The following is a 15,093-nucleotide window of genomic DNA, read 5'->3' on the forward strand; positions in this document are numbered from 1 at the left end:
TCGCAGATGAAACGCCCACAATGTCAAATGCAATTCGAAATCACCTAAAATATACTTACGTTAGATATATCTCCTCCTGTCACTGCTTGTCAAGGGCCATGGACAGAGACAGAGACAGAGGAGGAGGAGGAGGATGCAGCCTGTGGCAATATCCTACAGAACCCCTGGGATTTGTAGTTTGGAGAGGCACCTCTTGGGCAGAAAAAAGGGCCTTATAGAGCCACAAATCCCAGGATTCCAGAGCAGCAGCTCTTTAAAGAGATGCCAAGTGGAATAATCCTACAGCGCAGAGGCAGTTTGACACCCCATTAACTGCCATGGCTCAATATTGATTCTGGGATTTGTAGCTCTGTGAGATGTTTAGCTTTCTTTGTCAAAGGACTCTGGTGATCCCAGGGCTCCATAGGATGGAAAGAAAGGGCTGCCAGGTCCTTGGAGAGGCAGAGAAAGAGGCAGGACAGACTACCAAGACAAGTCTGTTCATATTGCCTTGCGTTCATGTGCAGAGAGATGCACAAGCCGCTGGCGCACAACAACCGCCGGGCACAAGCGCATGGAAGGTACATCCAGGGCAATGCAAGTCTACCGGTGTTAACATCGCCATTGGTCACTGACTGGGAAAGTCAATAGCTGGGGCTGCCATGGTCAGCATTTTAAAAACGCATGCCTTGATTCATCTGCATCTCAGGGCCAGCCTTTTAATGGAGAGATCGATAGGAGCCGGGGCTCAAGGGGCTCACAGCAGCAAGGTCCAAAACGGACATCGCCCCAAACACAACAAGTCTGTAATGTTAAAACAGTCTCTGAATTAAAGGCTACTGAAGGAAACACATCAGTGGCTGCCATTGTTTTATTAGGAAATGAAAAGAGGAGGAGTACAAACCTGCCTTCCCAATTGGAAATTTTCCTGCGTCCCCCAAATTCCTAGCATTGCAGAGAATAATAATAATAATAATAATAATAACTACTACACTGAAACCATTCACATCTAGGGAAAAATCATGGGGAGGGGGAGAAAAGGCGTTTGGCCCAGTACCCCTGTTTGAGTCAGCCATTTCTAAATACTTAACTGAAGTTTTAAGTTACAGCAATGATAGAAATTTGGGAAATGAAGAGGAATTTCATGGAGGGGAAGAACTCTGTTTGGGGCAGGGAGGGCACTGCTTTCATTCCCCCTAAAGCTACCCCTCCTGAGTTAATGGAGGGCAAGCCATTTTTGCCCTTTGGCAATGGAAGTAACTGGGGCATTTTGAAAGCAGACTGTCCCTGCCAGATCCAGGCCCTCTTCCCCTGCCCTCTGTACTGCCTTTTGAATTGCGGTGCGGACTAGCCCCATGGCAGCGGACTGCCTCCCTCCTCAGCCTGCCAGGTTTGTCCTTTTGGTGTAACTCTGGATGGACATCTGGAAATGCTCGTTGGTGTTGCGCTCCGAGTGGAAGAGGATGATGTAGGCCTTGGGGGCGAAGTAGCCCCCGAAGACCCCAGTGAGGGTGCAGAGGTGGGAGGTGACGTAAAAGGCGATCAGGTAGCGGCCCTGGTAGATCTGACGGACGATACTGTAGCAGACGAAGGAGACGAAGTAGACCAGGAGGCTGAAGGTGATGCATTTGGCCTCGCTGTAGCTGCTGGGCAGGTCCTTCCCCAGGTAGCTGACCACGAAGCAGGCCACCCCCAGGAGGCCATTGTAGATGATGCCGCTCAAAGTCAGGATGCTGTCCATGGTGGAGCACACCAGGAAAATCAGCTTCGGGGAGATGTTGTAGTCCTGGAGGGGAGCCGGGAGGTCGATGCAGAGGGAGATGAGGGCCAAAAGGCCCTGCAGGCTAGTGAGGACCGTGATGAGGAGGTGGGGGCCGTGGTAACGCTGCCAGGCCTCATAGAGGCTGGGGACTTTGGTGGCCATCTTGAAGATGATAACGATCTGGACAGAGCGGGCCACCATACAGGCGAGGCAGAGGCTGAAGTTGATATTGTACAGTGGGAACCTCAGTGGGCAGTTCAGCCTCCCTGGCACTCCAAAGTTGCAGTACAGGCTGAGGGTGGCACCGGCCAGGGCACCCAGCATGGCGAAGGAGAGACGGCCCCCGGCTGACCGCACCACTGGGGTCTCCAAGTTGCGGGAGAAGAGGAGGGCTGTGCTGGCCATGAGCGAGAGCAGAAGGGTGGTGATGGCCAAGAGGGTCAGAGAGATGGGGTCAGCCCAGGGCAGGAAGATGACTGTGCGTTCAAAACAGGCCTCGCTCTTGGCGGGGGACCACTGGCCCTTCCTGCACGTCTGACAAGTGTAGAGGTCTGTGGGTCGAGAGCAGAGGTCAGCAGAGGCATGCGCTTTATCACAATCATCATCAACAACACGTTATGATTTATTTAATCCCCTCCAAATGTCCCAAATGGCTATGTCATCCCATTTTATCAGCTGTTCTTAAAATATCCCACATTCTCTCTCCTCCTGCTGCTTTTCCCTTTCATCCTCAGCTTGCTTCAGTTGCTGCAAACTGAGTTCAAAGTGCAGAAGTATTTTACGCTCCATTAACTCAGCAAGATTGAGAGGAGCAGGATGTTGGGGCAGAAACTTGCCTTTCTCATGAGGTTCAGGCAAAACAAAACTGCTGACACCTCTTATGTGTTCTTCCATATGGATACCTTTTACCATTTTGACCACACTCAGCGCATTGCAGCAAAAATAGTCAAGAGCTCTGTACTGTTTTCTGTTTAAAAATTCAGTGGCAGATTAATCCAAGTTACTTGCCCCATCCCAGCTGACCAGTGGGGTTTTTGCCGCATCACACTGAAGCACCCTTACCATAGGGTGGGGTGTGTGGGGAAACAGCCTCTATGCCATCACCAGCCTGCCTTGGCTCACAGGGCATTTCCATGTTGCTTCCCCTTTGGCAGCGCTTGGCAGGAGACCTTCCTCCCTCTGGTCATGGTCCGCTTGGCCAGGCCTTCCTCCCCGAGGATGCAGGTGTGTAACCACAGTGCCAAGCCCCGTGCCACTGCACCTGACGAGCTCATATTGAAACCACCCTTGCTTCCTGGAGCCTCCGGTGCCACATCCACTGGGCAAGATAGCGGGGGCTCAGCAAGGATGCAGAATTTGCATGAAAGGGGTCATTCCCAAGTCCATGGTCAATGGGGCAAATCCCAGGGCAGGAAGACTGGGGGTTAGACCTGGGCAATGCCTCCCCCCCCACACACACACACACATTGTTTTTTTACTCCTGTCCCAGAATAAAAATCCCCTCCTATTCCTTTTGGAGAAAAGAAAGAAAACAATCATCAGAACAGTCCCATCTCTAAGGGGTTTAGATTCTCCTCTAAAACAAGCTGGGGGGCCCCACTCACTGTTTTAGCCAAAGATCCAGTTTGGGACATGAGGCATACTACAGCCAGCTCATCTCATGTGGATGTCTGTGTTTCCTGCATCCACTCACCGCTTTTGTTCAGGAAGGTCCCTGGCAAACAGGCCACACAGTGGAAGCAGCAGCGGTGCATGCCCTGCAGCACTTTCTGCTCCCCGACATCACAGTCTTTAGAACAGACTGAGACAGGAACCTAGAAAGGAGAAGGGCGAAGGTCAGGCAGCAGAGGATGCTGGATCCATGGGGCACACTTGCAACTGCCACTCTTGCGATCTGTAAGACAGGATGGGATCTGCGTACCTGCTTTTGACACACCTGGGCATGGGTCCTTACCTGGTTATCCTCCGTTTGCCATTGAATCTTCTCTCTGTCGATGCTCAGGTGGTCTGGAGGGTTGAAGGAGCCAATCACCCTGTAGTTCCAGTCTTGACCTTCCCACATCCACAAGACCAAATCATAGCCTCCCAGGGTGTCTCCGTTGGCATCAAAATAGACCTGCCTTTGGTAGAGGCTGAAGTTCACACGTTTCACTTCCCTCAGGAGCTACAAAAGAAATAGGAAGGGCCATTGAAACCCGATTTTGGAACAGCATTAAATATCGTGACTCCTGCTCTGTCAAAAAAAATCTGTTACAAAGGACACAGAGAGAATTATGTTCTCAATTCCATATTATGGAACACAGTTTTCCTGGGGAGAAGTGATGACTAGTTGCGTGGTGAAGACGTAACACTAAAGTCTTAGCTCTTAGGTTGGATGGCTCTTGAAAGATGGGCAGTTTTGTTTAAAAAGACCGAAAGAAAGAAAGAAAGAAAGAAAGACCAGGATTTAAGTTGTCGAACTGCTACAAAGGCAAATAAATAAACAAACTTTTCAAAATGTGCTCAGCACCTCTGTTTCCAGAAAATTTAGTATTCTGGGAAATATGGTCAGTTTGCATTAATGCCTATGCCTGACACACCTGCCAAGGATAGACGGTCCCTTTGTGGCACAGCCCCGTATGGCATCCCAGCAGGCGATGGAGGCCATGTCCCACCGCATACACGGCAGAATACACGCTGAAAGCCCCCTGCATGTCATACGGGGACGGCTCCCATTCGGTCACTGAGTCCGGCCTGCAGAAGTGGGAGCATGGCTGGCTGCACATTTCTCTACAGTTCTGACAAGATGTGGCTTTGGCATCACTGAGGCTGGAGTGCTCAACCTTGGCTCTTGCGGATTCCGCAAAGTCCGCTTCAAACTCCTTCAGTCCTGGAAGCTGGGCCTGCTTGACCGACACCCCAATCACAGTCCCAATGCTCCAGATGCCAGGGATCTCCCAGATGTCTGTGGACAATGACCAGTCCTCTGTGCCAACCCATATCTTCCCAGTCACATTCTGCTGGATGGCCTCCTGGAAGAAAGACCTGACGCTGTGTTTGTTGGAGAAGAGGATGGCCACCTTGGCGCTGGAGGCCACCACGTCCAGGACGATCCTGGCCAAGACCTCCCTGGTGGCGTCCTTGTTGATGGGAAGGATCCCCTGGTAAGCGAAGCAGATGCCCGCTTGAGGGGTGGCCTCGCGCAGCATTTGCAGCCCCTGGCGGCCATAGTTGTTGTCGCTGCCCAGGACGGCCACCCAGGTCCAGTGGAACGCTGTCAGCAGGCGCACAAGGACATCCACCTGCAGGCGGTCGCTGGGGACAGTGCGCAGGAAGGAGGGGAAGATGCGCTTCTGGCTCAGCGTGCGGCTGGTGGCTTCATAGCTCACCTGGAAGAGAGGAGGGAAACCTGAGCTGCAAGGGGCAGGAGGAGCCATCCATTGCCTCCCTGGACTCCGCGCCCCAGGATCCCATGGAAGCCGGCCATGGCGGTTACGGTGGGATCGGACTGCTGTATCTGCGCCACTTGAAAGAGGCAGAAAGAACAGAAACAGCATCAGCAGCTCACACTTGCAGGCAATGGCAGTTATAAAGCTCCTGCCAAAAGCAAAAACAGAGCTGTTTTTGTAATGGTTTTAATTCTTTGGAGTTTAGTTGCACTCTAAACACGGCTTTCTATATAAATTCACTTATGTCTTTGCAAGTGACTAACTATATTTGCATTAATTTTTAAAGATGGTCTGTCTGGGAAACCAGTATATATGCATCTGAGAAGGAAGACTCAGGTCTATAAGAGCTCATGCTGCCAGCTTCCCTTTGCATACTGCTTTAGTTTTTGCAAGATGCATTGAGTGTCAGTATTGAGGAAGAAATTCAGCTGGAGCCATCCCAGGACCAAGAATCCAGAGCCCCATGGCTGGATAACAGATAGACCTCTCCCATCAGGTGAAGCCACTGGAAGATGGATCCTGTGTGTGTGTCATATTGGACACCAAACTGCGCAGACATGACCCATGTCCCCAGATGAAAGAACAGGTCAAGTGTGTGGCTAGTGGAAAAGTTTATTGTCCCAGTCTGTTCCCAACCTTAAGCCATGAAAATGAAGGATAAACCAGCAAGTGAGGCCTCCTAAACACATACTGTGCAACTGGACAGTGGCAAACATTCGGCCTTAATACTGACAAGACTTCTAAACCCATGGTCAAAAGTCCAGACTTCTTGCCTACCATTGGGGATTTGGGGGCTTTACCTCTGGGACTTGGAAGATGCCCAGCAGGCTAGCGGTCAAGAGAGCTTCCTCGCTGGAGTCCGGCCCGATCGCGGCCACTGCACTGGGCCTGTAAAAGGTGTAGTTGGCGGCCACTGCCACATCCCTGTGACCGCGGCAGCCATCTCCGCCTTGGGACAGGATGCTCAGCGTGGCGTACATGTTGGCTGAGGACCCGCACGTGTCGTAGATAGCATAGCCCAGCGTGACGTTGGGCAGGAGGTCGCTGGCGTTGTTGATTTCTTCCACGGCGAAGCGCATAGCCTGGACCAGGTAATAGCTGTGGCTGCTCCGGACGGTTGCACTGCTGGAGCGTGAAAAGTCAGAGAGAAATAAAGGGCAGCAACAAAAAAGGAAGAACGGGGGACCTCTTCCACAAGACCCGAACCATTTAAACCAAGAGCGGGGATGTAAAAGCCGTGTCTAGAGAGATCTTGTAGCCCTTTGAGACTCACTGAAAGAAAGAAGTTGGCAGCAGGAGCTTTCCTAGACTAAAGCCTCTTTCCTCAGATGCATTTGATGGAATCGAAAGCAAGGGACAGACCTATATATGCCACTAGTGTGTGAGAATGTCTGTTCAGATGTCATTCTCGCACACTAATGGCATATATAGGATGTCGTTCCCGTACACTAATGGCATATCGAGGTCTGTCCCTTGCTCTCCACGCCACCAAATGCACCTGAGGAAGTAGACGGAGGTCTAGGAAAGCTCCTGCCGCCAACTTCTCTCTTTCTTTGAGTCTCTCTGCCTTGCATCACTCACCTCTCGCAGACCTCCACCTGTGGCCTGGGCCTCTGGCTTGGGTTGGCGTTGCCTCGGTGGATGGGGAAGAGCCCTGCGAGCGCATAATCTCCGTCCAGCGCCAGAGGAGCCCAAGAAGAGGAGCCCCTGGAGCAGAAGAGGGACAAGAGGCAGAGGAGGAGCAGGAGAGCCATCCTGGGCAACGGCGGCTCTGCCAAGTGGAGCCCCGGACGGAGCCCTCCCGCTTTGAAGGGCTGGCCTGGCATCATTTCCATTCCCTCGGACGGAAGAGCGCCTGGGATGGAGAGCAACAGGCAAATCCTGGGGCTTGGCTTCCCTGTGGCCCTCCCTGCAGATTTGTATAACAGCATCCTGGGGCTGGCCCTCAGTTGCAGCCTTTCCCCATTCCATCCGACTGCCCTGGGCCAGTGCTATGGAATCCTGGGATTTGTAGTTTCTGGCCATGGGGCTCTGGTGCCGCAGGAAACTACAAATCCCAGGATGCCCCCAGCATGGAGCCATCATTTCTGCAGGGGAGCTGGGTGTCTTTCCTTTTCCTATCTCTGTGGGCCAGTGACGTCTTAGCCGCGAGCTCGAAACCGGAAGCTCGCGAGTGAAGCGCCCGCGCGCCGCTCTGCTTTCCTCTCTCTATGCCTGGCTTTGGCTCTTATTCTCGCGATACTTGGGCGCGTGTCTCGCGGGAGGAGGAGGAGGGCGTCGCTGTGGAGACGAGGCGCCCGGTGAGGATGGCGAAGGGCAGCTGGGGACTCCTGCGGCGGCACCAGAGGCGGCGGCTCCTCCGACGGGGCGCCCCGCGACGGCAAGCCGCTCCCCTGGGACGCGGGAGGCAGAAGACGGAGCCCGGAGCAGGCGGAGGAGGAGACGCCTTGAGGGAGTTCGCCGCCTCCTTCGTGGCCGCGGGGCTCGTAACAGAGCCGAAGGAGGAGGAAAGGCCGGCCGGAGAGGCGCTGGTGGCGGCAGAGGCCCACGAAGGACGCGCTGCATTGCTCTTGCCTCGAGGGACGGTGAGTGCGCCGGGGTCACGTAGAGACGGAGGGCCATGGCGGGGCCAGGCAGACCCTAAGGATCCCTCGGGGGGCGGTGGCCATGTACAGAGGAGCGGGGCCTCAGCGCAACCGCAGAACCGTCCCGGGGGCGTGGCCATGCAGATGAGGTAGGGTCCCGGCGCAACCGTGGAACCATCCTGGGGGCGTGGCCCAGTGTCATTCAGGGGCGTGGCCATGCAGATGGGGAGGCGGAGCCCAGCGCAACCGTGGAACCATCCTGGGGGCGTGGCCCAGTGTCATTCAGGGGCGTGGCCATGCAGATAGAGAGGCGGGGGCCCAGCGCAACCGTGGAATCATCCTGGGGGTGTGGCCCAGTGTCATTCAGGGGCGTGGCCATGCAGATGGGGAGGCGGGGGCCTGGCGCAACCGTGGAACCATCCTGGGGGAGTGGCCCAGTGTCATTCAGGGGCGTGGCCATGCAGATGGGGAGGCGGAGCCCAGCGCAACCGTGGAACCATCCTGGGGGTGTGGCCCAGTGTCATTCAGGGGCGTGGCCATGCAGATGGGGAGGCGGAGCCCAGCGCAACCGTGGAACCATCCTGGGGGTGTGGCCCAGTGTCATTCAGGGGCGTGGCCATGCAGATGGGGAGGCGGGGGCCTGGCGCAACCGTGGAACCATCCTGGGGGAGTGGCCCAGTGTCATTCAGGGGCGTGGCCATGCAGATGGGGAGGCGGAGCCCAGCGCAACCGTGGAACCATCCTGGGGGTGTGGCCCAGTGTCATTCAGGGGCGTGGCCATGCAGATGGGGAGGCGGAGCCCAGCGCAACCGTGGAACCATCCTGGGGGTGTGGCCCAGTGTCATTCAGGGGCGTGGCCATGCAGATGGGGAGGCGGGGGCCCGGCGCAACCGTGGAACCATCCTGGGGGAGTGGCCCAGTGTCATTCAGGGGCGTGGCCATGCAGATGGAGAGGCAGGGGCCCAGCGCAACCGTGGAACCATCCTGGGGGAGTGGCCCAGTGTCATTCAGGGGCGTGGCCATGCAGATGGGGAGGCGGGGGCCCAGCGCAACCGTGGAACCATCCTGGGGGAGTGGCCCAGTGTCATTCAGGGGCGTGGCCATGCAGATGGGGAGGCGGGGGCCCAGCGCAACCGTGGAACCATCCTGGGGGTGTGGCCCAGTGTCATTCAGGGGCGTGGCCATGCAGATGGGGAGGCGGGGGCCCGACGCAACCGTGGAACCATCCTGGGGGAGTAGCCCAGTGTCATTCAGGGGCGTGGCCATGCAGATGGGGAGGCGGGGGCCCAGCGCAACCGTGGAACCATCCTGGGGGAGTGGCCCAGTGTCATTCAGGGGCGTGGCCATGCAGATGGAGAGGCGGGGGCCCAGCGCAGCCGTGGAACCATCCTGGGGGAGTGGCCCAGTGTCATTCAGGGGCGTGGCCATGCAGATGGGGAGGCGGGGGCCCAGCGCAACCGTGGAACCATCCTGGGGGAGTGGCCCAGTGTCATTCAGGGGCGTGGCCATGCAGATGGGGAGGTGGGGCCCAGCGCAACCGTGGAACCATCCTGGGGGAGTGGCCCAGTGTCATTCAGGGGCGTGGCCATGCAGATGGGGAGGCGGGGGCCCGGTGCAACCGTGGAACCATCCTGGGGGAGTAGCCCAGTGTCATTCAGGGGCGTGGCCATGCAGATGGGGAGGCGGGGGCCCAGCGCAACCGTGGAACCATCCTGGGGGAGTGGCCCAGTGTCATTCAGGGGCGTGGCCATGCAGATGGAGAGGTGGGGCCCAGCGCAACCGTGGAACCATCCTGGGGGAGTGGCCCAGTGTCATTCAGGGGCGTGGCCATGCAGATGGGGAGGCGGGGGCCCGGCGCAACCGTGGAACCATCCTGGGGGAGTGGCCCAGTGTTGTTTGCTTGTGAAGGGCGGGGCTCTTCGGCACTGTCTTTCTGTATTGCAGTCCCCAGCATCCCCTCCGCCTTCCTTTGGAGTGCAGCTGCCAGCACCCCCTGAGCAGCCCTTCCTTGGCACAGTTTGTTCAGGGAGGGCTGCCTTTGGCTCAGGAGGCTGAAAGAGTGTGGCCTTGCCTAAGCCCCTCCCCAGAAAGCAAGGAGGCCCCTTGAGAATAACCCCAATCTCAGTATTGCTGCAGCTGTCCTCCTGGCTGACCTGATCCCTCCTTCCTCCCTTCCTTCCTTCCTTCCTCAGGGGCTGACCTTCGCGGGGAAGTGCTGGCTGAGCTGCCTGCTGGGGTCGGTGAGGGTCCTTGGCTTCTGCCTGGGGCCGGAGCAGCCCCCCTGCCGCCTCTTCTCCCCCGGCTCCCACTGCCCCCTCACCATCCAAGCGGCGCCTGGCGAGGAGGAGGAGGAGGCCCTCTCCGAAAGGGACAGACGAGAGCGGGCGCGGGCAGTGCTCAGGGCACACAGGGTGCCACAAGGTACGGCGGAGGGGAGCCTTGGGCCCTTCTTTTAAGCTCCGTTTTTGTATGTGTCTCTCTCTGTAGAAGGGGCCTTAGTTCCGTAGTGCTTAGACGCCTGGAGAGGAGGGTCAGAGATCCAGGAGTTGCCCTCCGTTTCCAGCTCTTGCGTTCCCCCCCTTTTCTCTCTCCAGAGGCCAGGTGCAAACTGATGAAGAGGTTCACTCCGCAGTGTTCGATCGTTCTGCTGGAACACCTGGACGCACCGGTCACCAGGTTCATCCTCAGCCATGCCGCCTTCTCCCACGTTTTCCGTGTCAAGGTGAGTCTGTGCTGTGGGGCTGATAGGGGCAATGAGGTCTGCGGAAGGGGCCCTCCTTTGTGTCCCTCCATTGGGAACAATAGGCTGAAACCTTCTTCAGAGAAATGGCTTTTCATCCCTAGAGGCAAAAGGCCCCCTCTTTCACCCCAGAAGACGCTATGCTCGCCTCCACTGGCATTGGGAAGCTGGAGCCAGAGAGGGGCCTGCTGATGTCGGAAAGCACCATTTCCGCCGTTGAGGAGTTAATCCAGGCGTGCCAAGGTGAGTCGCTGGTGGTTGTGTGCCTTCAAGGCATCTCTGATTTATGTTGCCTTCCTCTGCGGTTGAGAGAACATGACTTGCCCATGGTCACTTAGAGGGCTTCCATAGCTGAACAGGGATTCGAACCCTGGTCTCCAGAGTCATAGTCCAACACTCAAACCCCACTGAGTCCATGTGTTTGCTTTTCAGAGGAAGAGGACGGCTGCCCCATTATCTTAGTTTGCGGCCCCAAAAGCATTGGCAAGTCAACTTTCAACAGATACCTGATTAATCTGTTGCTGAACCGGTGAGTGAGTTCAAGGTTCATAAGAGCAGACTGTGGTTCCTTGAGAAAATCCATTCTTGTCCCCTGTTATTTCCTGCCCGGTTTTGGTTCAGGGTCTTTGGATGGCATTCAGTGACACGGTCTCTCTTGCAAGACAGTTCTGCAGGTTTGCTGATAACATGCACTTGTCTGTTGAGTGAAACATTGCTCACTATGCTTAGATGAACTGGTTGAGTTTTTACTGTTGGGCAATGGGCTTTGAAGGAGTGTTTCTGTGGGTAATTGGGGTCCCAAGCATTTCTTAACGCAGTTTCTTTTTCTTCCTAAATTGTAGCATTCCCTGCATTGATTTCTTGGAATGTGACCTGGGGCAGCCTGAGTTCACTCCCCCTGGATGTGTTTCCCTAGTTAATGTGACAGAGCCGCTGCTGGGTAGGTGCTTTGACTGGGTCTGCTGATGGATGTGGAGTGTTTCCTTACTTGGTGCTGGTGCGAGTGAATATCATCCTTTTGGGGGGGGGAGGGGGTTGGACCAGAACTGGGGGCAGGAGAGACTAACATATTTACATTAGAGGAGGAATCCATGTTGGAAGCCAGTTACTTAATGGACACGTATTTGAGAGTGAGATTTATGCCTCTCTATTCAGCTCTTACAGTCCCACCTGGTCTGTTCATTCCTTTCTAGGTCCACCGTTCACTCACCAGCGGAGACCACGCAAAATGGTGTATTTTGGGGAAACCAGTTGCGAACATGACACGGAAAGATACATGGACACATTGAAGTACGTGTTCAATGCCTACAAGAGAGATGTCCCTTTGGTGGTGAACACAATGGGGTGGGTGAAAGGTAAGCCTGTCCCTTCGGCACCTTGGCCTTCACTGCTGTGGGGATAGCAATGCTCATGATGGCAATTCCATGTGCCCCCCTGAGCTTGAGGTCTCTCTTCTGGGGCGAAGGAGCCCCCAGCACTTAGAGCTTGTTCTTTTTCTTCCTGTCGCAAAGGTGCTGGCTTGCTCCTTCTGGTTGACCTCATCCGGCTGCTGTCCCCCAGCCACATTGTTCAGATCAGCGCCCAAGACTTCAAGGACATGCCGCGGCTTTCTGCGGAGTATATCTATGAGGCCGCTGGGTTACACACAAGAGGCCAAGCAACCCCCAAAAGCAAGAGTCTTAGGAAAAGGATGGAAGACACAGAGCAGCCTAGGAGCAGCAATCGAGAGTTCCACTTGCTGCATCCTGGGCACAGGCTGCTCTGCGTCCAGCCGCAGTTTCAGGGAGCAGGGGCTACGGGCAACATGTAAGTAGCAGAGAGCATGAGGATAAGGAAGAGTTCTTCTTCCTGGCCAGTCTATGATCCTTCCTGTTTCTTGGTCCTCCAGGCGCACCCACAGCAACACCCTCCGGGACATGGCCATCCTTGGTTACTTGGGCCAGTTGCAGCCTCCAGAGGCAGAGTCGGTGCTTCCTCTGCATAGTCTGGTGCCCTACCAGGTAAGGGCACTCTCTTTGCCAAACAGAGGGTCTTGTTAGGGTCTGGGAAGTCCCAGAGAGTTTGCTTAATAGCTCAGGATGCAGCACTTCCTTGGAGCTGATGATGTTGGTTCCGCAGGTCCCCTTCAACGCTGTCGCCCTCAGGGTTATCCACGCCGACGTCGCTCCTGCCCACATCTTGTGCGCGGTCAATGCCAGCTGGGTGGGCCTGTGCCATACCTTTGAGGAGATTCCTTCTCAGACAGATGGGCCTGTTGTGTTGATGCAGACACCCATCTGTGACTGCCTGGGCTTTGGTGAGCCGGTTCCCCATTTATACCCATCACCTTGCTTTCTCCAGAAGACTGTATTTCCAAATCCTTTTGGGCAGGGAGGACTTCCTCCTGTGTAGATACTTGCTTTCTATGGGGGACAGCTCAGAACAGTGGCTTCCCACAGAGTTCGGTGGGCCCAGGTAGCCAGGCAAACTATATTGTCCTCATTATTTAAAAAGTTTATTTGCTTTATATCCCACCTTTCTTACAGCGATTGTCCGAGGGGTGGACATGGAGAAGAAGCTGTACTACCTCCTGACCCCAGTTGCTCCGGAGAACCTGCGGCTGGTGAATTGTTTACTGATTGGGAACATCTCCATTCCTCACTGTGTCTTCCTGAACCAAGTAAGGACACACATGGGATGGGAAGAAGCAACGGAAGTAAAGGGTGATGCCCACATGGCACAATTGCAAACTGTTATGGAGGGTGGACTGGTACATGGGCACATGGCTGATTGGCTTATTTTTAACCCACCGGGTGACTTTGGGCAATAAGTCACACACTCTCAGCCTCCGGGGAAGGCAATGGCAAACCCCCTCTAAAGAAGTTTACCAAGAAAATCCCATAACCTGTAAATTGGAAACGACTTGAAGGCAAGCAACAAAAAACTGTATTTCTCCTTGCTTCTAATTTTAATTTAAACAGTTTTAATTATAAAAAATAATTTAATGCTTTTACAGTAATAAGCAATACAGGATTTTAGTTACATGTCCATTTTATTTTATCTTGCACACTATCTTAAGACGTGATTTTTTTGGGAGGAAGGAGTATGCTGGTATAGAAGGCTTGGTGGTGTTTGCCTTCCAGAAGCCTGAGAGGTGATGGCAGATAGTGGGAACACAGTGTTGTGTAACCCTTTGCTGTTGTCCCTCCTCCCTCCATCCTTTTTTCAGGTTGGAATTGAAGGAGAGATCCCCTACGTCACGTCAGAGTATAATTACGACATTTCGGGCGCAGGGAAATTGAAGGTGAAGAAGCATCTCAAGCCGCGAGGACACAGCCAGCCATGAGTTGCTCCTTCTCTCTAAATGCTTACCTGCAGGAACTGGTTTGGGACAGAGGACTTGACAGGTTTTGGGGGACCATTCTTACCAGCCAGCCCCATAACTCTTCTTAGCGTTCGTGTACGTGTGTGTGTGTATGAATGAATGTTTTATTTCTTTATGACTTGAGAATTAAATCTTTGGCATAAACTCCCCAATATAGATTTCTTTTGTCAGGTGCCAAATTCACTGGAAAGGCCTCTTGCCCTTTGAGCGAAATGACGCTTATGCATATAAGCTCATGGTTTGAGGTTGACTCCCTTTCTGTGAAACCCAGGGGCTATTCAGAGGGTGAAAATATTCCATATAGAATCGGGGTTGAATCTTGGTTGTCCGCATGCACTTTGAATGCATTCAGTTAACCTTGCAGGGGGCTACCAAAAAAACCACTTAACCCAGAATTATCGGTGTTGGGCTTTCTTTTAAACAATTGCATTGTTGGCTGTGTGAGTAACCGATGCAAATAGACCCAGGGTAAAACTTTGTGTGCCTTGAACATGCCTCGAATACATTCTCATCATCGACTCCATCTTTACTTAAGTGCTGACACTTGTGAGCAACCAAACTTGCAGAGGTGCGCATTGATGCGGTTCCATAGTGTGAGCAACATGTGTGAGAGATCATGTGTAGTTGTGCTAAAAAACAATGTGTTAATGACCCCCAGTTCAGGCTGCTTCGAAGAGTAAGAGAGAGAGACCCATTCTGACAACATCCGAAAGTCTTGTGCAGTTGCAGGTAGAGGGAGCCAGATCTCTGGCATAGATAGTTGTAGGTCTTTGCTAGACAAAAATGTTGCTGCTGAATAGGCTCTTGGCAAAGGGCCTCCTGGCGATGCTCAGCGCATCAGCCGCTGTCACTGAGTCACGCTTTTCCTTAAGTACCTTTTTGGGTCCTCTTGACCAAAACTCCACTTCAGTGAAGAGATCTCTATCTCAACAGTTTTGTTTTGCTTTCTCTTTTCTGTTATTTTTCTTTCTTGGTTTTGTTTTCCTTTCTTTCCTTCACTTATCCATCCATCCATCTCTGGCAGCTTTTATTTCTTCCTTCTTAAAATTTAACTGCAAATCAGGCCTTGTTTTGGTCATGCATCTTTCCTGCCAGGTCACTGTGTCTCCCACATATTACACAAAACAAATATTAACACACATACCATACAAGTTAAGAACATAACAAAAATATAAGTAAAATAGATTTAAAAGTTACTTCAAAACACCTTTTAAATTTTTGCACATCTTAAAAAG

At 53.8% G+C, this 15,093-nt stretch overlaps 1 protein-coding gene and 1 pseudogene across 2 annotated transcripts; one reads left to right on the forward strand and one right to left on the reverse strand.

Moving 5' to 3' along the window:
* Position 1: 1 nt before the first annotated feature.
* LOC149307865 (taste receptor type 1 member 1-like) lies at positions 2-7,664 on the reverse strand. The gene is made up of 6 exons (XM_089534533.1): positions 6,751-7,664; positions 5,970-6,294; positions 4,321-5,109; positions 3,696-3,905; positions 3,435-3,555; positions 2-2,292 (listed from the first exon to the last, which is right to left on the reverse strand). The coding sequence occupies exons 1-6, from the start codon at positions 7,098-7,100 to the stop codon at positions 1,358-1,360; spliced, it is 2,730 nt and encodes a 909-aa protein (XP_089390659.1). The 5' UTR covers positions 7,101-7,664; the 3' UTR covers positions 2-1,357.
* LOC149307866 (polynucleotide 5'-hydroxyl-kinase NOL9-like) lies at positions 7,193-14,005 on the forward strand (annotated as a pseudogene). Its single transcript, XR_016282205.1, has 13 exons — positions 7,193-7,203; positions 7,315-7,754; positions 9,947-10,175; positions 10,349-10,476; positions 10,599-10,737; positions 10,927-11,023; positions 11,337-11,434; positions 11,688-11,849; positions 12,006-12,300; positions 12,383-12,494; positions 12,613-12,790; positions 13,020-13,153; positions 13,703-14,005. The product of XR_016282205.1 is annotated as a polynucleotide 5'-hydroxyl-kinase NOL9-like (transcript).
* The last annotated feature ends 1,088 nt before the right edge of the window (positions 14,006-15,093 follow it).

Source organism: Sceloporus occidentalis, unplaced genomic scaffold, assembly GCF_023333645.1.
Source record: "Sceloporus occidentalis isolate IW3139 unplaced genomic scaffold, rSceOcc1.0.p SCAF_8, whole genome shotgun sequence".
NCBI lineage: Eukaryota > Metazoa > Chordata > Lepidosauria > Squamata > Phrynosomatidae > Sceloporus > Sceloporus occidentalis.

Bases quoted from the DNA above. Each gene is read 5' to 3' on its own strand.
- LOC149307865 (XM_089534533.1), bottom strand. From the start codon at position 7,100: ATGCTGTTATACAAATCTGCAGGGAGGGCCACAGGGAAGCCAAGCCCC. The intron at 3,556-3,695 runs GTAAGGACCCAT...TCTCCTTTCTAG, and splicing joins GGCAAACGGAGGATAACCAG to GTTCCTGTCTCAGTCTGTTC. The intron at 2,293-3,434 runs GTGAGTGGATGC...CTCGACCCACAG, and splicing joins GACCTTCCTGAACAAAAGCG to ACCTCTACACTTGTCAGACG.